The sequence below is a fragment of the Marmota monax genome, unplaced genomic scaffold (genome assembly GCF_021218885.2).
Source record: "Marmota monax isolate L192 unplaced genomic scaffold, Marmota_monax_Labrador192_F-V1.1 WCK01_AAM20220418_F8-fsc00038, whole genome shotgun sequence".
Taxonomy (NCBI): Eukaryota; Metazoa; Chordata; class Mammalia; order Rodentia; family Sciuridae; genus Marmota; species Marmota monax.
The window spans coordinates 7,855,832-7,879,832 of NW_026692498.1; the positions used below are offsets into that span (position 1 = coordinate 7,855,832).

General features: G+C 55.7%; 1 protein-coding gene and 1 non-coding gene across 41 annotated transcripts in view; one reads left to right on the forward strand and one right to left on the reverse strand.

Moving 5' to 3' along the window:
* Nrxn2 (neurexin 2) overlaps positions 1-24,001 on the forward strand; it is a 104,894-nt gene that overhangs the window by 32,891 nt on the left and 48,002 nt on the right. For 16 of the 40 annotated variants that reach the window (XM_058579490.1, XM_058579510.1, XM_058579502.1 and 13 more), the window contains 5 exons: positions 8,337-8,381; positions 15,240-15,401; positions 16,067-16,505; positions 21,248-21,634; positions 21,814-22,017. In XM_058579490.1, the coding sequence (XP_058435473.1) occupies positions 8,337-8,381; positions 15,240-15,401; positions 16,067-16,505; positions 21,248-21,634; positions 21,814-22,017 (1,237 nt within the window). The remainder of the gene's footprint in view (positions 1-8,336; positions 8,382-15,239; positions 15,402-16,066; positions 16,506-21,247; positions 21,635-21,813; positions 22,018-24,001) is intronic. The other 24 variants (XM_058579499.1, XM_046445345.2, XM_058579514.1 and 21 more) reach the window with 2 other exon arrangements.
* LOC124093368 (U6 spliceosomal RNA) lies at positions 19,556-19,658 on the reverse strand. Its single transcript, XR_006851939.1, has one exon. It is a non-coding gene; the product is annotated as a U6 spliceosomal RNA (small nuclear RNA).

Genomic DNA, 24,001 nt, shown 5'->3' on the forward strand with positions numbered 1-24,001 from the left:
CAAGAAGAAGGCCAGGGTCAGCTGCATCTGGGACAGAACACAGGTGGAGAGAAGGCTGCGAGGGTGTGGTGGGAGGGACCAGGACCGGGCAGGAAGGCGTGGTTCTGGAGAAGAGCAGGACTTGGGGCTGTGGGGGCCCAGAGTGTGGCCGTAGCTGTGTGGCAGGCTTCAGAGACTCAGCAGTAGGGAGTCCAACTGAGGATCCTGGGCAGGGTCCTTAGGCCGGGGCGAGGGCTGGGCTCTGGTTGGTGGGAGCAGCTGGGGTCTCCAGGACTGGGGCTCAGGAGTCAGGTGATGGGCAGGAGGGCATGTCAGGAGACGAGGTGTCAGCTAGGCCTGACTGAGGGGCGGGGGATCATGGGGCAGGGAGGGGTCCTCTGGGTGAGCAGGCTCTGACCTGGTGGAGCAAGTGTGTGACCCAGCTTTAGGCTGGGGCCGAGGCTTCCCTAGGGCAGAGCCAGAGCCAGAGGAGAGCGGGATGAGGCAGCCCGTGAGGGATGAGGGAACGGGACCTGCCCTTCCTCTCTTGCAAGGAACCAGGCTCTCCGAGCGGCCGTGCTGGCCTCTGTCTCTGGCTCCTGGTGCTCGGAGGAGAGCCTTCCGGGTCAGCCCTGCTTACAGGACAGTGTGGGCAGGTGTCCTCGGCTTCTGTTCCCAGACTCACCCACAGGACAGGTGCTCTCAGGACCTGCCTTTCCATCTCTCACAGGGCCCGTGGTGACCGTTGCAGGTGAGGCCATCTCTCTGGCCAGGCTCTGCTTGACAGGAGCCTCACAGCTAGTTTCCTGCCCCAGAAAGTTCCTGCCCCCATTCTGGTTCAGACTGGCTCTTGCTCCTGAGCAGAAGCCAGGGAGCCTCCTACGGGGCTCTGTCTCCACTCCTGGCTGTCCCCTGCTTACTCACGTCCTGGGTCCTGGGTCTTGTGCACTGTCTGGGTCTCTCAGTCTCACGGCTACAGGCAGCAAAGCTCTTCTAGCCCCCTCTCTTGAGGACCAAGTGCAACGGGATCCGCACCAGCGCCGCCTGCCCGGGCCCCATCCTGCTGCTCTGTGGCCTGTCTCTGGCCCCCATCTTCTTTGGACTTCCTGGTTCTAGCTGGATGGTGGCTCACCTTCCCTCCTGCTCTTCCTTGTCATGACTGTGTCCCCCCCTCCACATAGAAAGGCTCTGCAGGGGGACTCAGAGCTCCGGCAGTCCTCCTCCTCCTCTGACCTGTTCCTGTTTGACATGGGATGATGATCTAATGGGGATTCCTCCTCCTTCATGCTGCTCCCTCTTGCTGCCACAAGGGCTGTGACTAATCCCACTGCTCTTTGGGGAGCCTGCTGCGACCTGTCGCAGTCCAGCTCCTATTGATGCACCTGTCCTCAGTGGCCCTGCGTTCTGAAGGGCGACATTCTTGGTGGAGTCACTCCTCTTCCGACCAGTGCCCCTCGTGTCATATCATCCACTATCCAGTCGGAGGCCGTCCTGGCTTGTCACACGCATCCGAGCACACCTTAGTGTGTCACATGCATTTGTGATGCTTTCCGGTGCCACATGCATTTTATCGGGAGCAGGAAGCCGTCTTTGGTGCTGCTTGCTCACTAGCCCTCCCTGGGACCAGTGCTGTCACCTTGCCTTTGGCAAGACACTGCACACCCACAGTTCCTATGCGCATGTCACTTGGTCAACAAATACGGTACATCACACAGGGTAGAGGGAAGAAGACCTGGTTCTTGCCCTTCTGGGACCTCAGCTCTTGAGGGGACAGGATGGAACTGTTGAGGGCGAACACAGCGAGACTGCGCGAGGCCGGGGGGGCAGCAGCAGCTTCAACAGTCTGGAAACTCGAATACCGGGGAGCGGGGGGTCCGTGGCCAGGGGAGGTAGGAAACCCACCGGGTGATACGTGGCCTCTGCACTCTTGAGTGTTGACAGTAACCCAGGGTCACCCCTTCCTGCGATGTGCAGTCATGGGTCCGAGCTGATGACTGATGGAAATCCCCGAGTGGCCCTAAATTGTTCTACCAGGTGGCTCAGAGCCGCAGGTCACACGGACCCAAAAGCAGGGCCTCCAGGCCACACAGGGTGTCTGCTTAAAGACTTGATTGAGAGCCTCTTGAAGAAGGGTTTGGGGGATTTGATTGAACTGCTGGACCCAGACCCCACCCGTGAGTGAGAGGTACAAGAACTGCATTCGGGCAGCCCTCCTGGCCAGCCCCCGGGCCACACTCTGGTGCCCCAAACTTGGCCCCAGTTTAGCCTGTGGCCAACTGCATCCTTGCCTGGACTCCCCCTCCCTGTTTTTCAGGACTTCCAAAAGTGACTCCTGGGCAACCTCTATTGGCCCCCTCTCGCCCGCGAGAGCTCTCTGTTTCTTTTCTTCCCACAGGAATAAAGCCCATTCTCTTGCACTCAAAATACTACTGATAATAACAACCAGTAATGATTTTTTTGGGTTCTGTTGCTCCTACAGCAACGTTCTCTCAATTGTTTAATCACACTGTCCCCAGGAGACATTTGCCAGTATCTGGAGACCTTTTAGATTATTGTAACTCAGGGGGTGCTACTGGCATGTTGTGGGTAGAGGCCAGGACTCTGCTAACATCATACAATTCACAGGACAGCCCCTGGCAACAAGGAATTATCTGACCCCAAATATCAGGACCTGCTGGGGAGAAACCCTGTTCAAGCAAGTCTGCGCTGTGTCTGGATGACATCCTGGCATTGGAAAAATCCTTCTGTGATCAGAAGGGCGATGTCGGGTGGGGTGGCTTGCACCAATGTTCTGTCTCCCTTAAGTTTTATGGGCCAGAAGCCCAGGACAGAGAGGTAATTTAGGGAATGACAGCTGCCTCCAGGTCTGTGGGGTGGGTAGCCAGAATCTGAGAACCCTGTGGCTTCCACATTATTTTCCCGTTGTGATTAGAATTCTGGTGAGAAGGCCTCCTGGAGGACACCCCAGGATCACACCCAGGGCTCTGTCTTTCCTTCTGCTTCTGCAGCTATGGAAATGGGTCAAAGGTCAACTCCAAAGACAGGGAGGAGGCCAAAATTTCCTCCTTGTACTCCTGGATCATGTTATAATCCCTGGAATCATCTAGACATTCTTAGAACATCGTAATTAGGACCAGAAGGGGCCCTACTCAGAGAGCATCTTCCTTTCCTTTCAAACCTAGCTTTTGAAGCCACTGTGACAGTCAGTTCTCTTGGGGGATCTTGGCAGGAATGATTACCTCTGAGAATTCCCTGAGGCCTATTTTTAATCCTGGGCCCCAATCTGCTTCTATCCCCAGTATGCTTCCCAACTGCCTCCCACCACCATGTAAGTAAAATGTGCAAATCCGTTCATCCTTCGCTGGAACCAAAGTTGGAAGACAAGATGGTTACCAAAGTATCACATGGTGCTGCCACTTGCCCAGCTTGGATGACGCCTCTTCTCAGTACAGAGACTTTCAGGAGCACCTCTGGGCCAGGGATGGAGTCCTTCAAGGACGGATCCCTTAAGTTTGGAATCCCAAAGGATGGAGCCCAAGCAGTGCTGTTTCTGAAGGAGGGAATTCCTATGTCTAACATCCCCCAAGGAAGGAGCCCATCCTCAGGGATGGAGTACCCCTGCATGGAGTCCCTAAGGACAGAATCCCCAAGGTTGGATCCCCAGTGATGGAATCCCCAAACATAGAGTTCCCTAAGAATCGAGTTCCCCAAGGACATAGTCCCCTAAGTGGAGCCCATCTGGTGTTAGAGACTCCTCTCCTTCCAAGTCCTCTCTGGCATGGCACACAGCCTGTTTGGGGCCCAGCTCTCCTCCTCTCCATGCCCCGCTACTCTGACTTTCCTAGCTCGTCCCTTTCTTTACTCAGCTCTGCCAAGGACACCACCCATTCACCCTCCCCTCTGCCTGACAAAATTCTAGGGCTGGGGTTTGAGTCTGACAGACTGGGTTCAAATCCCAGCTCTGCCACTTGTTTTAAGTGACTTTAGGTGAGTAATACAATGTCTGAGCTGCAGTTCCTCACAGGCAAAGTGGGAAGGAGTCTTCCCGTGGCTGAAGTCATGCCTCGAAGCCTCTAGCACGTGACTGGCATGATTTACGCACTGAAGGGCTCACGGCTGCCAAGATCATGAGCTGGGTCCCCACACCGCACCCTGCCAGTCCTTCAGACCCAGCTTAAATGCCGCCTTCTTCGTGAAACCTTCCTTGATCCATCCCCCAGCCAGGCTCCCTTCTTCCCTTGTTCTTTGAGACCTGGGAACCTGGTGTCCTCGCCCTCTTGTCACATTCTGACTGTGTGTCATTAGGTGTGTTCATGTCTTATCTCTGCAAACCGAGGGCTTAATTCCAGCCACTATTGTGGTTCCTTGTTTTCTAGTCCTTTTCCTGATTCAGCTGGTGGATGAGATCGTGGACATGAGGACCGGGTCCAAAATGAGCAGATCTGACTACTTCACATACCTCTTGTCCTCCTGGAGGAAACTCCCATGTGCTTCACAAGACCAGGAGAAAGCCTGTCTCACTGCTCCGAGTTCCTCAGGGCTTCATCCTCTGTCAAAGCATTTCTCAGGTCACACCAGAACCTCTCTCTTCCTGTAACCCTCAAGTTCAAGAGTCCCATTCCTTTTTTTGTATCTCACTTGGTTTTTATAGCAATTCCGTGAGTGCAGATATTATCCCCGTTGTACTGATGAGGAAACCGAGACTTGGGCGGAAATGGTGGAATTGGAATTCTGTCTGACTTTGAAGCCGCTTTGTTTCTCTGCCTCCCAGGGAGGGCCTGGTGGTGGGCACTGGTGCGAAATGCAAAGGAGGTTATAGCTCCTCTTGTAGTACTGTCGTTCTCAAATGTTCCCAAATCTCAAAACCATTAGAATGTTCAGCTCCTGTCTTTGAAAAATGGCCTCCCCTTACCTCTGAGTGCAGCGGGTTCCTCTTCTTTGTCTCAAGTTTCTCTTGCTTGTGCTCCACAGAGACTGTCTTCATCCCAGATTTCTGCGATTCGTGCATGTAATCCCCTCTTAGCTTTCTTGAGGGGGCTGGAGCTACCCTCAGAGTCAAGGAGGAGATAGAGTGGCCCTTGGTCATGGAAAGTCACCACTCGCTAGGGTGCCTAACTTCTCCCCTTGTGACTGTGATGCCCTCCTCACTCATCAGACCTTGCCATCCCTGTCCTCCTGGGCTCTGTGAGAGGACAGGGCCTCCTGTGCTCATCTGCGAATCTGAAGGCTCAGCTCTCGAGGTCCTGGCCTCTGGAAAGGCCTGGGGTGCTGTGTCTCCCTTCCCCGTGCTATGTCACAGGCCACCAGGAATGGGAGCCAGTGGAAACTCCAGTCTGGTACCTGACCACATTTACCCGTTGATCATGATCACTATGTGGCGAACAGAGTTCTGGATCCTGAATCTCTAGGTCTAGGGGGACCCTGCCTCATCACTCCAACTCTGCTATTTTTCAGAGGAAGCCTGGATCTTTTGACAAACTAGTGGAAGTCCCAGGCTTTGAACTCATGTCTCTTCCCTCTCAATCCTGGTTTTAATTTGTATTCTACTTCTCACAGTGGGACCTTCTTGCTGGGTGCAGTCGTACACAACTGTAGTCCCAGAAAGTCCAGAGTCCCAGCAGGAGGGTCCCAAGTTTGAGGCCAGCCTCAGCAATTTAGCAAGACCCTCAGTGACTTAGTGAGATGCGATCTTCAGATTCCGAAAGAAAAGGACTTGGGCTGTGGCCCAGTGGTAAAGCACCCCTGGGTTCAATTCTTATTTCCGTGCACCCGCCCTTCAGAAAAGGACTTTCTTTGTGAATATCAAAAAATTATTTTTTGTATTTTATTCTTCACAACCAGTTCTTTTTTTTTTAATATTTAGTTTTGAGTTACAGGTGGACACAGTATCTTTTTAAAATTTTTTATGTGGTGCTGAGGATCGAACCTAGTGCCTCATGCATGCTAGCAGAGCGCTCTACCTCTGAGCCACAACCCCAGCCCCTTCACAACCAGTTCTACTTCAAAAAGAATGGTACTTGGATTTTATTAATGTATGTATGTATGTATGCATGTACTACCAGGGCCTAGGGGCACTCAACCACTGAGCCACATCCCCAGCCCTTTGATATTTTATTCTGAGACAGTGTCTCACTAAGTTACTTAGGGCCTTGCTAAGTTGCTGAGGCTGGCTTTGAGCTCTTGATCCTCCTGCCTCAGCCTCTGGAGCTGCTGGGATTACAGGTGTGCACCACCAGTACTTGGATTTTTACCCATCCCGCCCCTGCTTTGTCCAGCTGATAGTGATGTCAGACAACTCCAACCCTCTTGGGCCCTATGGGCTTAGGTGCCCTGAAGCTAACTGTCCCTTGTTCTGACCAGCTGGCTTCTTCATTCCATGACAGTCCTACCAACCAGCAGTGCTAATCCTCCACCGCACTTGATTTGTCCTCCAGTCCCACACCCGCAATTCCACTCTTGTGTTACGTAAACTGCTTCCAATCAGTAATAATTAATATTGGTTATCCAACACCTCTAGCTGCTCAATATCGAATCCTGTTATTTTTAATTATACCAGGCCCTTATTAATTGTCTTACTGAATGAAGCTTGTGCCCACTGGTTATAACAACCCTTTAACTAATGGATCTGTGCCTAGAACACCCCCCGTCTCCTGCAGTCAGTCTCTGGTGTGTAGCTGGGTATTAATGGAACAGCATCCCACATCTCCGATGCTCCTTAGTCAAGCTGCCTCAGCCTCTTGGACATCTCCTCACCAAGGACCAGAGTATTTTGAAGGTGGTTGATGCTCCAGTCCTTGGCAATGGGAAGAGAAGACAAGCTCAGAAGCAGATAGGGGTTGGGGGACTTCAGAGACCAGAATAGAAGGTCCAGCTTACAGTTCAGGGAGGAGTCAGGGGTTTTGGAGATAGGCGGGCTCTGTTCCCTTCTGTGGGTGTGAGGGAGTGACTCCCGGTGCTGGCTCTGTGAAGCTGAGGGTCTCCAGGGAAGAAGGCTGGCTGCTGGGATGGCCCCACCAGTTCCAGGGGCTGGCGGGGTGGTGATGGTGGGCTTTTAATTTTGGGGAGTTGGCCTCACAGAGGAGAGTGAGAGGGGGTGGTGGGACAACTGAAGACCTGGAGGGCTTTGGGGGCAGGAAGGAAGGGAGATGGGCTCTGGGAAAGTTCAGGTGGGCAGGCAGGGAGAGTCAGCACGGGTGGGGGCCGGGAAGGCAAGGGAGGTGGGTTTGGGGCGTGGGGCCTCTGCCAGCCCACGGTGGGCAGGGTACCCTTTCCTCTCCTCTGATGGCGACTCACTGTCTTCCTTTCTCAAGGAAGAAAAGCAAGAAAAAAATAACAATAACCAAATAATAGAGAAAGGGAGAAGACGCCCCTCTCCCCCAGTAACTCCCCAGATCTATTCACCTTCCCTGTCCCCAGGAAAAGCAGACACCCATGTCCCCTCCTGTGCTCCTTGGGAACCGCTTCCTTTGGCCTCCAAATGAAACTGCCTCTCATTCTTGCCAGCCCTTTGATTCTCTGGGGGCACTGCCCACTCTTCTCCCAGCCTGACAGCCAGCTGGCCCATCACCAACCAGTTAACCCATTAACCCGACACGGCCACCGGTCAGCCAGTTGGCCAGCACCAGCTCACTCCTTAGCCAGGTCTCTGGAAGACCATCTGGTTGACCAGTCAGCCAACAAACCCATCGTCCATTACCCGAGTCAGCAGCCCACCCCTCGCACCCTCGCTCCCTCCCCGCCTTCCCTGATCCCTGACATCTCAGCCAACAGGACCTACTAATACCGCATCACTGGTTCTGCTTCTTAACCCTGCCTCCCTCCCCTCTGTTGGAAAACCCCGTTGCCGACTCTGTGTGTGTTACTAACACGCTTATAACCCAGGGGACCAAGGGACGGGCAGGGACAGGTGGGGCAAGGTATGAGTGACGAACCTAACTAACCTTCCTGTCTCATCCGGAATGTCGGCCATCTCTGAGTCTTTGCTTTCTTGGTCCAGTTCTTTCGTTGTTTTCTCTACTAACCCAGGTCTCTAACTGTTCCCCTTCTCTGCAGACGGGCTCTTCGGGAGGGGCTGGGGGGGAATCCAGAGACGTGGGGGCGGGGCGGGGAGAGGAAGGGGTTTGGTTTTGTGTGTGTGTGTTTTCTCCCCCTCCCATTTTAATTTGATTTTCTTTGAACTGAACACTGCTGAACCTGAGGCGGGAGGGTTTGAGCAACCAAATATATATGGATATATATTTTTCCTCCTTCCTTGAGTTTCACAGTTGGTCATTTTTTTTTCCTTTTCTTTTCGTTCTGTTCTTTCGTTGTTGTCTCTGTTGTTTTTTTTGACACCCCCCTCCCCATCTCCGGTGAAGCACGCAGGGATTGGACACGCTATGGTAAACAAACTGCATTATCTGGTAGATATCACTCTAATTGTCTTACCGTTTGGTTTGCCGTGGGTTTTTTTAACTGTTGGATTCTCCCACTTTTTGTTTCCTCTCCTCGTTTGTTTTTTTTGGTTGTTTTGCTCTTTTGATTTTTTTTTTTTTTTGCGTCCTGGACAATCTTTAGGTTTTGCTTCTCTCTCTTTGAGTTTCCCTCTTTCCCTTTTCTTTCTTTTTTTGGTCCAAACTCAAATCCAAAAGACAAATGGACATCAAGGAATTTGGCCTGGCCCTGCCCATATGATCCCTCCGTCCCGAATTCAGACTCCAGGCACCGACCTGGGGCAGGCCCAGAGCACCCACCATCGGCTCTGGTTAGACCAGCCCCGATGCCCAGCGGCTTATTTCGATTGCTTTCTTTTGTTCTTTTTTCTCCCCTCCTTTGTATTTTCTCTTTGATTTCGTTTCTTTCTTGGTCTCCTGAAAATCCATGGAAAACACCATCCCATGACATGCTACGCTCTGCTCACCGTGGCTCCAACGGGGCCCCTCAGGCTGAGGGAGGGGCTGGGGGTGCCACCCACCGTGCAGCCAGCTGGGCAGGCTCCCCAGGGGAGGGGGTCGGCCTTGGGAGACACAGCACTGGCTCTGGGACCAGTCCAGACCTCATTCAGTTCACCAGTTTGGGACTGTCCCCCGCTGGCTGCCAGGGGAGAGGTGACATCCCTTCCCTCACTTCTCAGCCTTGAGGGCCCCCCGGTTCGGTTGTTCTCCCCACATTTTGCATGGCATGAATGGTCTCTTCCCCCGACCAGGGATAGCGTCCCGTCCCCATGCTCCGTGGCTCTGACTAACACTGTGTTCCACACTGTCTTCCTCCCGGCCCGGCCCTCTGTGCCCTGCCTCTCCCGCATGGCCTCTGACAGGGCTGGCTTCCTTCCCTGGTGAGGGCAGTGAGAGGAGGTCCCGCAGGGGCAAGCGGGGCTGCGTGGGCTGCCCGGGTCCTTGCCAAGCGCCTGTGTTTGGGTTGGGCTTGGTCCCGGTGAATGCTGGTGTGGGTGTCAGTGTAAAGGCAGCTGGTGTGTGCTGGTGTGTGGGTGTGACTGTGTGTAAATGTTGGTGTGACATTTAGGGGTGTTAGTGGGAAGCTGTGCTGTGTTGGGCGATTGCTGGTGTCTGCATGCGTAAGCGAGGGTGTGAACCAGGGCTGCATCCTGGTGGGTTTTGAGGGATTCTGTGTGGGGGTGGGCTGTGGGGACTGGCCCTTGAGTGTGGGTGCCACGGTGGGCAGGCCTGGCTGTGTGCTCCTTGCCAGCCTGCCTCTGAGTGTGTGCCCGCGGGCTGCCTCTGAGTGTGTGATCCCCTGGGATTCCCTCATGTCTGCCCAGTTCCGATTCTGCCACGGCGGCCGGTTAGTCATCGCCTATTAATAATGCAGAGTGATTGAGCACCAGGCTGGGGACCCTGCAGATGGACGTGTCTGCTCCCGAGGGGCGGACGCTGCTTGGGGCAGCTGCCTGGCTGCCCAGCCTCCCAGGTCTGCATGGCTGAATGGCTGGAGGGGGGAGGCGTCAGGGTTGGGGTTCCCCGCCTGACTGCCCCTGCCTCCCGGGAGGCACCACCTCTGAGGCTGTTTCTGGCCTTTCCTGACACTTCTGTAGGTTTGGGTTTTCCCACGCCCACATAGGCTAGTGCCCCATCCCAACCCTCCCCCATTTAAGACCTCCTGTGGCCTCTCCCAGGTGTCCCAGAGTTCAGTTGGAGCTTTGTGGCAGGGCCAGCGCTTGCCCTCCCCTCTGTTCCTCCAGCTACTGCTTCTAGGAGTTCTCTGCTGCCCTCCTGCTCAGGCCTTTACCTGTCACAAGTGGATATTTCAAACTTTCTATGTAGAGCTGCACTGGATAACCAACCTGTGGCTTTGGGGACAGAGAGAGGCATGGTCCATCCACGTGATACGCTCCAAGCACCTGGGGAATACCATCCTAGAATGGGACTCGGCGATCCTTTGTCTAGTCTCAATTTGGTGAAAATTGACCACACAGGCTGAAGCTGCAAAAACTCAGTTTCCTCATCTGTCAAATGGGATGACCACAGATGCGCATTGCTCATTTCATGGGGTCAGTGTGAAGATCAAGTGGGGGCAGTGCCCATAAAAAATACTGTGCTCTATGAAGGGAGTTATAAAAATCGTATTGAGCTTTGTGAAGTGTTAGCTGATCTTCTCAGTGTCTCCAGGTCAGGGATGTTGTGGGAAGAAGTGATTCCCTCTCCATAGCAGCCCCCAGAGAATACAGCATCTCTGCCCCGCCCGAGATCCTATTACCGTCCTTCCCTCATTAGGAAACGTTCCCAGAATAACAGCAAGAAACCTCTGAATGCGTCAGGAACTGGGCTGGGAGGAGGAGGGCAGATGAATGACTTGGTTAAGTTGGTTAAGAAGTCACAACCCTGCTTGGTGTCTGTCCTGGCAAGGAAAACCCCTGCTAAATTCTGAGTCTCCAAAATCCCCACCTCCCTGCCTGGACAGCACTGAGTGATGAACAGAGCCCATTGCCTCTGGTGGCCTCACAAGCTGGCTCTAAGGACCCAGGCTGGAGGCAGAGAGCAGAGCACCAATAGAGACGGGGACCAGCAGGCTCTGATTCCCTCAGAAGGGGGTTTTGCAGAGTTTTGTATCTATTTTTACTAACCCTTTCACAGGGACTCTGGTTATTTGGGCCCTTCTCCTTGAGAACAGAGTAGGGAGGCAGAAAAGGACCATCTAATAGAAAGGTGTGGGCTGAGTATGGTTAGGCCAGTGGACTCTGCTTGTAATAATACTAATGGTTCTTTGCACACTAGGGTCTTTGAATAACTTTCACATTTTGCATATCGTTTAGACTTGATGAACGTCTGGATTATAGGCGGGAGGCAGGGATCGTTCCCACCTAACAGATGAGGAATCTGGGGCCCAGAGAAAGCACCTCACTGGGGCCCATGCAGTTGACCCTTTCACCTAGCTCTCAGTGTATGCTCAGAGCGAGCCTGGAAGACAGGGGAGTCAGAGACGTAAAATGAGATGGTTCTGGAAGATGGTACAGGCTAACCGAGTGCTCAGGGTTTCTGACCTGAACTCTTTCCCCTCTGCTCCCAGGCTCTCTGGAATCCAGACCTCAGGTTCACTTAGGGCTGTTTATGTCTGTGTGTGTCTTTCCAATGGCTTCTGTCCTTAGCCACTCCCGTCACCCCCAAACAGGTGGCCAAACTAAATGCTTAGCAGAGCTGTGACACTCAGCTCCTAGTCTCCTTCTTCCCCCGTCTCCAGCCCCCACTCCTACCCAACTCCATCCTAAGAGGGATTCCAGGAACTTTTCTGTGGACCAGTTTTTCTTAACTTAGGCTCACGGGCCCCTCTGAGAATTTGGTGACCACTGTGAATCTCACAGGAGGTGATAAAGCCCATCCATGCAACTTCACATTTGCTGTCAAGGGGAGTCAGAGAAGCCCATTCGGTTGTCTGCAACTTAAAACACCTGTCCTTGTCTCATTCTCCCCAGAGTAGGGAGGTCAGTGTCCCTGAGACCATGGTAGGCAACTGGGAAGGCTCTGGATAACGGCAGAGGTTCCCTTCCTCCTCAGCCTTTCTTCCTGGGGCACAGTGGACGTGGGGTATCCACCCTTATGGGGATATGGATGACCAGGACCTGATTTTCCTTCCTACCCAGTGTAATTAAGTGGGGTGTGCAAAGGTCCTGGCGTGCAGAGGGCCTGGGCTGGGGGCTCCTGTGCTTCTGGGACCCTGCCCTCTTCCAGGACCCATGTGCTGCCTCATCCCCTTGGCCTCCTCAGAACCTCCTGGGCTGGTGTGGGTTGGGTGTGGAGCCTGTGGTGTCTTGGGGTCCTAGCTGTGGTCCCGATGATGCTCTCTGGACAGCCGAGGCTTCCCTGTGGCCTTCAGTGGATGTGGTGTGTGTGCAGGTGTGTCTGGGACTGGCGAATGGGCAGTGGTGAGAGTGGGTGGCCAGCTGGTGAGGAGGCTGAGGAGGACGTCCCTCTCTTTCTTTCTTAACCCTTAAGTGTCTCTGTCCTAGCGGTTGCTCCTCTCTCTCCCTCGGTGGAAGGAAGCTTCTCCTTCCCGCACCCCGACAGCTCTGTCGCCTCCATCTCTGCGCCCCCGAGCTCCCCTGCCCTGCATGCCTGCTCACCTGCGGCTGCCCTTCTCTGGCCTGTCCTGCTGGGCCTGGCCCCCACCTGCTCCTCTAACCTGCATGGGTCCCGGCTGCAGGGCTGTTCTGTGTCGCACAGCCCCCCCCCTTTCCTCCCTGCTGGCCCCACCCCTTTCAGAAGCTGCGTGGGGGGGTTGGGGGGCAGGGGCATCGAGAACCCCCCGGGGGGAGGGGGATGGGGGAATGATTCCCCTGTTTCCTGCTTTTACTAACGAACCTGCCATTTTTGTGTCTGGACTTTGATTTGTCTGAGGGAACAGTTGGGTTTTACTAATCCAAGCCATCTCCTCCCTGTCCTCCCGAGACACCTCCCTCCATTCCCTCCACCCTCGGCTTCCTCTTCCCCCACGGCCTCTCCCCCTCTATCTCCCCTCACCCCACCAGGCTGATCCCCTTCCTCAGTGCACCTTCCTGTTCCCTGGCCTCTGCTACCCTCCCCCCACCCCTGGCCATAACAGGGTGGTCAGGGTGGCCCTTTTCCAATAGGGCCACCACATGGGAGTGATTTGCATAGAGCCACTGGGCCAGGTGAGATATGCTCCCAGCCTGTTGGGGAGGGTGTTCATGGGCCTCCCCACCTGGCTCAAGTCAAGCTCTTCTAGCTCAGAGAGGGCAGCTTTGACCTTGGCAAATGAAGTGGGGTGAGACCCACGTGATGGTGGTGCCTTGGCTTCTGAGGCCAGGGAGGGAGGACCCAGTCAGGGGCCTGAAGCGATTTTCTGAGGGGCTTTGGACAGAAGCAGGGGTACACAGACTGAGCACACTGGCTGGGAGCGGGAGGCTCTGTCACCAAAGTCACAGGCTTTAGAGGGGTTGGGTCTATAGGTGGAGAACAGGTGATGTGTCCCTTAGTGACCTCGTGCTTCGTCCCCTGGACTGTGCTGGGGTTAGTGAGGTTACAGGGGCACGTCAGGCCCGGTGCTTCCCCTGCGGGAGTCACAGCCTCAGGAACTGTAGCCGCCCACTTCCGGGCCTTTCAGTCCTGCATCAGGAGCGGTGGAGGTGGTGGCTGGGTGGATTTGCCCCAGAGAGGCCTGTTCCCTCGTCCTGCCCTCCTGTCACGTACCGCCCTTCATCCTGCCCCTCTTCATTCCACCAGCCCCTCTCCACCCAGTCTAACCTCTTGTGCATGTTTTTGTGACTAATACTTTGACCCTCCCTTTTCTACCCAGACCCACCCCCTTCCCAGCCTCAGGGCCAGGTGGAGGGGAGAGGGAATAAATGATTCCCACCAGCCCTCCCCTCAAAACCAGACTCAGACGCTTTCAGACTGCCCCTGACAGACACTTCCCGCTCTGTCCTGGACCTGCTAGCTCCCACCTCTGCACAAGGTTTGATGGTTCCCAGGAGGTGCCTCTTCAGCCCTGGCTCTGCTCAGCCCCCACCACCACCTTGAGGCTCCAGGCAAGCGCGAGGGGGACTCCAGGGTTCTGGGGAGGACGGGGAACTCCCCCTGCCCAGGTCCTTCCCTGTCCCTCAGGAGTTCCTACCCCGCCCCCAACTGAGACAAAGGAACCTGAAGACCAGGTGCTGGAAGGTGGCTGGTGGCACCTGCGTATGGACTGGTGTCATTGGGGACATCACAAAATGTGACTGAAAGGCCCCAATATGCAGACTTTGCCTGGAAAGGGGATTCTGAAGCACACTTGCGGGCCAGAGAAGGGGTGAGCTATGGCCCGTGAAGCAGCTCCCCAAGATCCCTCCGAGGCAGGCTTCCTGGAGAAGGGCTCAGGTCCTGCAGCCCTGCTGGGTGTCTGCAGGCTGCTCCTGTGACTCTGCAGGGGCCAGGTGCGCATTTGCCTGGGAAAGGGACAGAGCTGTCTGTACTTGGCCCTTCCCCCAAGGTCACATCTGCCTTCCCCAGGCAATGCCAGATGCCTCCTTGGAGCACCAAGTGCTCCCCCCCCCCCCCGGCCCACCATCTTGCTTTCTTGCTGGGTTTCCCACCCTGGGACAGGGCACTTAGCCCTGTCCTGCTCTGCTCCCTAGGATGGAGTGACCAGGTGTCAGGGAAGACAGCGGACACAAAGAAAGGGTGCACAAGTTGTAAAGAGCCTTGAGAAGTGGGAACCTGGGAACTTGGGTGGCGGGGGTGACAGTCGGCCCCAAAGGACGTCATGCAACCCAGTCCCAGGACTCCCCAGGCTTATCTGAGCCGGGGTTCCCACTGCAGTCTCCACTGTCACTGGGGCTAGGACCAAAGGAACGAAGGACCGCGGCACCCTCAGGGGAGGGCTGCAGGTGAGTCTCAGCCTCCTGGATCCCGCCAGCCTCTCCTAAAAGGAGCTCTGAATTCACACCTGTGTCCAGAGCATGCTGTGGAGAGGAGAAGAATGGGGACGCATTGAGTGGGGCCCTGTCCTGGAGTCCCCTCTCCTGTTCTGAGCACCTTCCCGGAGCTGCTCCTGGTGCCTTGTGGGTGCTACAGTTTCCTGGGGCTCCTGCCTGCTGAGCTGGAGCCACGGGCATCCGGCCAGGCCTTGGCCCACCTGGACCATCAAATCTTGTGCTGCCTCTCCTCCCCCCGCCTTCTCTCCCCCACTGTTCCTCCTCCCAGACAAGCAGACATAAAAATGGGGGTCCCCCTCCCCCGCCGCCCCCTGGCCCCTCCCTTGCCCGGCCTTCCGCTCTTCCCAGGGAGTTGATGCCGGTTGTCTCCTGTCTCTCCCCTCCCTGGGCTGGGCAGGTGACCATCTCGGTGGACGGGATCCTGACCACCACAGGCTACACGCAGGAGGACTACACCATGCTGGGCTCGGATGACTTCTTCTACATTGGGGGCAGCCCCAACACTGCCGACCTGCCGGGCTCGCCCGTCAGCAACAACTTCATGGGCTGTCTCAAGGACGTGAGTAGGTCTAGGGAGGGCTGTGGCCGGCCCAGGAACTGCGTGGCTCCTCTGGCCCGGCCAGCTGCCTGGGATCTCTGACACGTCCCCTCTTCAAAACCCAAGGCCCGTGGACTGGGTCAAGAGGCACGTCTCTTCTCATGTCCTTGGGAGGCCCCCCGGCCCCAGCCCCTAGAGGACCCTCAAAGCCAGCTGTGGAACTGAGGGAAGGCCGGCTGTGAAGGCTGGAGGCTGTTCCAGTCTCCAGTCTTCCACTCTCTAGCTCTGTGACCTTGGCCAAGCCCGAATCCCAGTTGCCCTGTGTCCAGACGCATGGTGGTACCTGCTTCCTAAGGTGGTTGTGAGGAGCAGATGAGAGTGTCAGTGCCAGAGCTTCGTTGGTCAGGAAGTGGTCACTGCTGGGAGCGGTCACTGCTGCCTTGCATGATTGTGAGCGGCAGTCCGTGGGCCCTGAGAGCCCCAGGGTGAGCTTGTGGCCAGTGCCGGGGCCGAGGAAGGAAATGGGGCAAGGGGGTGTGCTGGGCACAGCCTCTGTGTTTGAGTTCTAGAACAGAGGCCAAGCCGAGTGCTCTGGGGGCACTGTGCAGGGGCCGCGGGGGTGGGGTGCTGGGGTCCCCTGGGCAGGAGAGGCCAGGCCCTAAGCGCCTTTCCCGCCCTTCCTGCAGGTGGTCTATAAGAACAATGACTTCAAGCTGGAACTGTCCCGCCTGGCCAAGGAAGGGGACCCCAAGATGAAGCTGCAGGGGGACTTGTCATTCCGCTGCGAGGATGTGGCTGCTCTGGACCCCGTGACCTTTGAGAGTCCCGAGGCCTTTGTGGCACTGCCCCGCTGGAGCGCCAAGCGCACTGGCTCCATCTCTCTGGACTTCCGCACCACTGAGCCCAACGGGCTGCTGCTCTTCAGCCAGGGCCGGCGGCCGGGGGCCGGGGCGGGCGGCCACAGCTCTGCCCAGCGGGCCGACTACTTTGCCATGGAGCTGCTGGATGGCTACCTCTATCTGCTGCTGGACATGGGCTCAGGGGGCATCAAGCTCCGGGCATCTAGCCGCAAGGTCAACGACGGCGAGTGGTGCCACGTGGACTTCCAGAGGGACGGGCGCAAAGGTCAGGAGGCCTCTGGCCCTTCCCCTCCCTGGCCACCGACCACCTGCCCTGCTGCCTCTTTCCCCCTCTAGCTGGTCTCTGTCCTGCTCCCAGCGGCGGCTCCTTGCACCCTCCTCCAGTCCTCCCCCACCCTGTCCCTTCCCTCACAGCAGAAAGAGCACCGTGTTCCTTGGCATCCGACCGAGACACCCCTCAGCTCTGCCACTCGCCGCATGTGGGCTCAGTTTCCTTATCTGTGAAAGGGACAATTACACAGGATCATTGAGAGGAAAAAATAGGATTAGCACAGCCCCTAACACAGTGGGTGTCTGTCTGCCTTCAAGAAAATAGCTCCCTTCTCTCCAGAGTCCCGGAAGTGCCTTTTATTAACCACACGACACTTACAACCATCCCTCAGTGTCTGCGGGGATTGGCTCCAGGATGTTCCCATACCGAAACCTGTGACGCTAAGTTTCTTACGTAAAATGACATAATACTGCGTATCAATGGTGCACACCCCTGTGTGCATTTTATGTCATCTCTAGATTTCTTACAACACTAACACAGTGCAAATGTTGTCTAGTAGTCCTTTTGCTGTATTATTCGGGGAATAATGACAAGAAGATCTGTTCATGTTCAATACAGACACATCTTTTTTCCTCTCAAATATTTCCCACCTGTGTTTGGTTGGATGGGTGGATGTGGAGCCTGAGGATATGGCGAGAGGCTGGCTGGATTTAATGAGCACTTGCTCTGTGCTGGGTGCTGTCCACGGTGCTGGAGGTTTGGACGGCCAGAACTGAACAGACTGTCCTCTGTGCCTGGCCAGGAGAGACACAGTCCACAGCCTGACACCCGCGTGAGGCAGGGAGGTGCTAGCACAGCGAGGCAGCAGGTGGCCGGCACCAAGGGCCTACGGTCCAACCTTCTGTCTCGTCCAGCCCCCCTCCCCTCCCCCACTCCCTTCTCAGTCTTCCTTGCCCATCCTCTTGTCTTCTGCCTGCTAATTCTCTCTTCTTCGCTCTTCTCCATCTTGTTGAGCATCAGAGAATTACCCAAGAGAGGGAGAATTGATGTAAATGAGACCTGACATGTTATCCAATTTAAGCACTTATCAACGTCAGCTAAATTTTTGTGTTCGTCAGGCTGTCACCACCCCCAGCCTGCAGGTCTGGGTGGAGTGACCGGTCCTCTGCACACAGGGAGGAGGGGGCTGCTAGGGTTTCTGGAAATGTTGGCTTCTCGTGGGCCTGCTGTCCTTCGTCCCCAGACAGCGCCTGTGAAGTGGCTTCATCCCGGTGTCTCTCAACAGCCTCAGGGGGTCTTTACAATCACAGTCTTTTGGGGTTTCCAGGCAGACGACCAGTCCTTCCCAGGTTAGAAGTCTGACCAGGACTTGCAGGGCTCACTCTGCTCCTCTGTGCCCTCAGGGAGTGGTCCTGTGAGCCCCCCACCCATCTCTAGAGCCCAGATACCAGCCTAGGTCTGTCTGGGCCTTTGATCTCTGTGTTGAACAGCTCTGGACATTTCTTTCTTTGCAGTACTGGGGATTGAACCCAGGTGTGCTCTACCCCTGGACTATATCACCAGCCCTTTCAATGTTTTATTCTGAGACAGAGTCTTGCTAAATTGCCAAGATTAGCCTCAAACTTGCGATCCTCCTGCCTCAGCCTCCTGAGTAGTTGGGTTCACAGATGTGTGCCACCATTCCCAGCTCAATCTCCAGACATTTCCGATGGCCTGTGCTCACAGGTGCACACAAGCTCAGACTGTGTGCATCGATTCCAACAGAGGTCTCCTAGAACTTTCCCTGTTTCTTTCTTTTTCTTTTTTTTTCTAACTTCATTATTGGAATTGTACCTAACATAAACGTTGCCATCGTGATCATTTTAAGTGTCTAACTCAGTGGCACCGCTGTTTCCACTGTTCTGCGCCCACCACCACCATCCATCTCCAGGACGTGTTCATCTTTCCCAGTGGACACTTTGTCCCTATTATGCACCAAATTCCACTCCCCGCCCCCACCCTGGCACCCACCGTCTTGCGTTCTGTCTCTACGAGTCTGGCTACTCTAGGACCTCCTACAAATTAAATCAGACAGCTTTTGTCCTTTTGCGTTTGGTGATTTTGCTTAGCTCGGTGCCTTCAGGGTTCCTCCATGTTGTTGCATGAGTCAGAATTTTCCTCCTTTTTCAGGCTGAATAGCCTGCCGTTGTCTGTAGATACACTTTGTGTTCGCCCTTTCTTCCGGTGGTGATGGATTGACTTGCTCCTGTTGCATGTCTTAGAGTGGCTTGGAAGTGCAGGCTGCACCTGCTTAGGTTTCCTCTCCCCGACTCTCCATCATACACCCCTTCCCTGCCTCCCCCTTTCCCATGCCCGGTTTATTTGCTGGGAGGCCAGTTGGGTGGTGTAGAGCCCGGGAGTTCCCATGGCGGGTGGCTGAGTCGGTGCCAAGGGACTCTGGCCGGAAACAGGGGTGTAGGTGATCCAGTGGGCCATGTTTGGGGTCTGTCAGGGGAGGGGGCTCCTAACTCTTGGGGACCTGGGACAGGAGACATCATGGCAGAAGAAAAGATTATGTGATTACAAGGGGACCAAAGGGGCTGGGTCGTGGCTCAGCAGCAGAGGGCGCACCTAGTACATGCGAGGCTCCTCAGCACCACGTGAAAACAAATAAGATAAAGGTATTGTGTCCATCTACAACTAAAAGTAAATATTTAGAAAAAGGGGGTGCCAGGGAGTGACATGTCTGAGTTAGGTGAGGTGGTGGACAGAGAGCATGCTTTGAATAAACGTGTCTGCAGGGCACAGCGGCCCCCTGCAGCCAAGTTCAACCCTGACTTCCTCCTGCATTGCCAACCCCCCATCCTTCCACATTTAGGCCTAATGTAGACCCAAGCCCCTGACCTCTCTCTAGCCCTGTTAAGATTGGCAAACTCACCCCTCCCCAGTTCTGGGGATTGAACCCAGGGGCCTTGACCAGTGAGCTGCGTCCCCTTTTTTGTTTTCAACTTCTTTTTTTTTTGGGGGGTGCATCACACTGGTACGTGGTGTAGGATTTGCTGTTTAAAAATATGAAATGCTTCACAAATCTGCACGTCATCCTTGCACAGGGGCCATGCTGATCTCTATCCTTCTAACTTTTAGTATATATGCTGCCAAAGCAAGCACCTTTTTTTGTTTGCTTTTTTTGGAGACAGGGTCTTGCTAAATTGCCCAGGTTGGCCTCGAATTTGTGATCCTCCTGCTTCAGCCTCCCAAGTTGCTGGGATTGCAGGAGTGCCCTACTGTGCCCAACTTGGAAGAACTTAAAAAAAAAAAAAACGTACAGGTGTGGTGGCACACACTTGTAATCCCAGCAACTTGGGAGGCTGAGGCAGGAGCATTGCAAATTGGAAGCCTGCCTGGGCAACTAAGTGAAATTCTGTCTCCAAAATAAAAATAAAAAGGGCTGGGAATGTAGCTCAGGGGTAGAGCCACTCTGGGTTCAATCCCCAGCACCTCCCCCATTCTTCCAAATTTGAAAAGGAGGAAAGAAAACTTGTGGAATAAAAATTACAAGCAGAATGAAATCTCTACTATATAAATTTCTGCAGCTTAAGATCTCAGTCAAGGCTTTGAAGTTCTCACCTAACCTCAGTCTTTTTCTAAGATGTTCACTTGTTTTAGCCTGTTTTCTGTTGCTCTATCAGAGTACCTGAGACTGGATAATTTATAAAGACAAGAAGTTTATTTAACATGGCAGAAGAGCTGAGGGGAAGCATGTGCATATGAAGGGGACAGAATCTGAGGCAGCCTTGTTTTATGACAAACTGCTTTCCTGAGAATGAACTCACTCCCAAATTAATACCATCCCTTGGAGAAAGGCATTAATCAGTGACCTAATCACCCCTGCAGGGCCCACCGCCCAGCCCCGCCACAATAGTAGTCAAGTCTCAACCTGAGTAACCGTATCTAAACTGTAGCATCACCCACTCCTTACAAAGAACCTTCTAACTCAGTAGCTCTGCGCCTGGCTTCCCTCTGGCTTCCAGCCTGCTCACAGGCCCAGGAGCTGGCCTGCCTGTCTGCTGGCCACAGGGCGGGTTCCAGGCCGGGGTGCTCAGGCCACGGGAGGGGTGGGGTGGAGAACGTGCTCTGAGGTCCTGCCGCCTGGACAGGACTTGGACTGAGCTCCTTCCCCACCGTGGCACTTGGGCAGGCTCCCTGATCTCTGGAAGCCTCATCCGCCCTTTCAAAATGGGATCGTAAAGGATCAGTTTCATAGAGTCATTGTGAGACTCGGTGATCTAATATGTCTCAAGTGCTAGGTGCCTGGCAAGCGGTCGGAAGAGCTCAGTAAATGTTAGCAGGGGGAAAAAACCCTTTGGATTCAAATCTTGCCTTGTCCTCCAAGTTCTCTGCCTCCAGCTCCCTGTGGGAGAGCTTGGCTGGCGGGATGGCCCAGTGGCTCACTGATCCAGCCCCTTGGAGCTCAGACTCTGGGTGTGTCCACCTCCTGCACCTCCTCTGAGGCCCCCAGCATGCTAGCTGGGCTAGGGCTGGGTGGCAAGAGCCCCTGAACTTGGAGACCTTTGTCAGGCAGTTTTGGCAGCAGGACAAGTGAGCCGGACCTCCAGGTCAGCTGCTGCTTGTCCTTCTGGGCCCACGGCAGGCTGCAGGCGCTGGGCCTCCTTGGCAGAGCTGCGACAGCCCTTTCTGGCCCATGGCCGTCTCCCTCCTGCCTTCCCCACTCAGGCCCACCCTCCCTTGCTCCCCAGGCTCCATCTCTGTGAACAGCCGCAGCACACCATTCTTGGCCACTGGGGACAGCGAGATCCTGGACCTGGAGAGTGAGCTGTACCTGGGCGGTCTCCCTGAGGGAGGCCGTGTGGACCTGCCCCTGCCCCCGGAGGTGTGGACAGCGGCGCTCCGGGCTGGCTACGTGGGCTGCGTGCGGGACCTCTTCATAGATGGACGTAGCCGAGACCTCCGGGGCCTGGCCGAGGCGCAGGGGGCCGTGGGCGTTGTCCCCTTCTGCTCCCGGGAGACGCTGAAGCAGTGTGCGTCCGCTCCCTGTCGCAACGGGGGCATCTGTCGAGAGGGCTGGAACCGCTTCGTCTGTGACTGCATCGGGACCGGCTTCCTGGGGCGGGTCTGTGAGAGAGGTGAGGCTAGCCATCACCCCAGGTGCCCCATCCTCCTCCTCGGGGAGACCCCCACTTCCCGCGCCTGTGCCCCTCACGGCCAGTCCCAGCCTGCCGTCTTGTGATGATTCTCTGGTCTTGTTTCTCTCTCCCCTGGCCTTTGTCGGCCCCCTCTGCTGTCCTTCCCCACTCCTGGGCAGAGGCCACGGTCCTGAGCTATGATGGCTCGATGTACATGAAGATCACGCTGCCTAACGCCGTGCACACGGAGGCCGAGGACGTGTCCCTGCGCTTCATGTCCCAGCGGGCCTACGGACTCATGATGGCCACCACCTCCAGGGAGTCTGCCGACACCCTGCGCCTTGAGCTGGACGGGGGGCAGATGAAGCTCACTGTCAACCTCGGTAACCACCCTGCCCCATGCCTGCTGGTCCCCTCCCTGGCCTGCCTCTGACCAACACCCCCCTCTGTCTGGAGAAGCTGGTGGTGGCACCAGTGCTAGGTGCCCCCAGCAGAGTTTGGAGGTGGGAGGTGACAGCCTGGGTCCTGGTGAGGGCACACAGCCTAGACCAATGCTTCATGCTCAACAGCACTGTAGGGGCTGGAGACCAGAGCGTGGCCACACACCCGCCCGAACGTGCCTGGGTGTGATGCCGTCCTCCCAGAGCACGCTCGAGGAGTCTTGGTGGTGCCTGTCTTGCACGCACGCGTGATGACGCAGCTCATTCTTGCGTTGGGTGCACCCCTGCTCATTCTTGCTGAAGCCTGCGGGGACTGAGCCTGAGCCCCGTGCAGCGGCCCCTGCACACAGCCACCCTCGGCCTCTTTGCGTGGAGTAGAGGGGCGTGGGTAGGTGCCCGTGCACACACTGGACACACAGGGACATGCCCTTCTGCCCTTGTCTAGCACCATGGGCTTCCACAGCTGAGGCCCATGGCCACCTCATGATGGCATCAGGCTGCCAGGCTGGCATGGCAGTCCCTGCCTTACAGATCATGAAACTCACCCGGCATCCCAAAGGGATGGAGCCCAGCGTCATAGGGAGGAGCCCGTCCCAAACCCCCGTCCTTGGCCTTAAGGTGCCTTGCTTTCCCTGACATCTCCATCAGGGCTGTGGTGGCAGGGCTGTCGGGTTCTGGCCCTCTGCAACACACTGTCCACTGCCTCTTCCTGTGCTCATGGGTGAGGGCTGGCTTGGTTCCAGGTCACCTGCCTGTCCCCAGTATCTGCATGGGACTGAGATGCTCCCTGCGGGGGAGTCCATGGGCTTCAGCTTTCGTGGTCAGGACCAGGAGAGACCAGCGGCTTTACTCATTCGGCTGGTATCTAGGGGACATCTTACAAATGCCAGCTGTCTTCCAAGCCAGGTCCTACAGCAGGGAATAAGCAAGGCCCCGGTTCTTCTGGAACTTTTCTTGCAGGGGAGCTCTGGAGGTGAGGGGTCCTGAGCCGACCAGGCTGGGGTCACATCTGCCCATCTCAGACTGGCCTCTTGAGGCCCGTGAGGATGCAGTGCCCAGGGATCTGACTCGCAGAAGACTTCAGGCCACGAGGGTCACCTGGTATATCCTGGGCCTGGAAGAGAAGTAGGGCTCTTCTGAGTAGATTAGAATCCTCAACTGGGGAGAATAAAGAGGTTGGAGCTTTGAAATACTGACTTGGAATCTCATCCTAACCTTGGTCTCCAGGGCATTTCTGGGAGACACTGACCTTTCGGGGCTTGTCATCTGGCTAGTGTACTTATACTGTGTCACCTGGCCTGTGTATTCCTGGGTCAAGGATCTGTCTGCAAGGCAGGGCCTGAGGTGGGGAGCTGTGCAGATGGCCTTGAGCTGGTTTGAGGGGACCCCTACAGCTCTGCTCTCACCACCCACCCTGCAGCCACTCTGCAGGAAAGTGGGCTGGGAGACGCCCTTTGGCCAATGTTCCTCAGGTCTGCCCAGCAGTCTAGAGAGGAGGCAGCATCCCTGGCCTTAAAACCTTGCCCTGGTGACCCCTGGGACCTTGCACCGTTGGGATCCACCCTCTTCCCATGGGCATGCTTCTCTGAGCCATATAAATAAATCTCAGAAGTCAGATAACAAGCCGGCCCTTCTGGAAGACCCATAGTGTTAAGAGTGGGCTTCTCACACCAACAGCCAACAGGGCTGTCCTGTCTCCCTGTCACCTCTGGCTGTGCTCCTGCCCCATCCACAGAGATGTGTGGGCTGAGATGCCATCTCTAGCTTAGCTCATGACAGACTGACCCAACGCTTGGTGCAGATGCATCTGCCTTCACATACCCCCTGGTGTGTGGCCATGGGGCATATGGCCACTGTGTAGCCACTGGAGACAGACATGGTCCCAGATGACAGCTACCCAGCCACCCAGCCTAGGGCTGGGACGGGA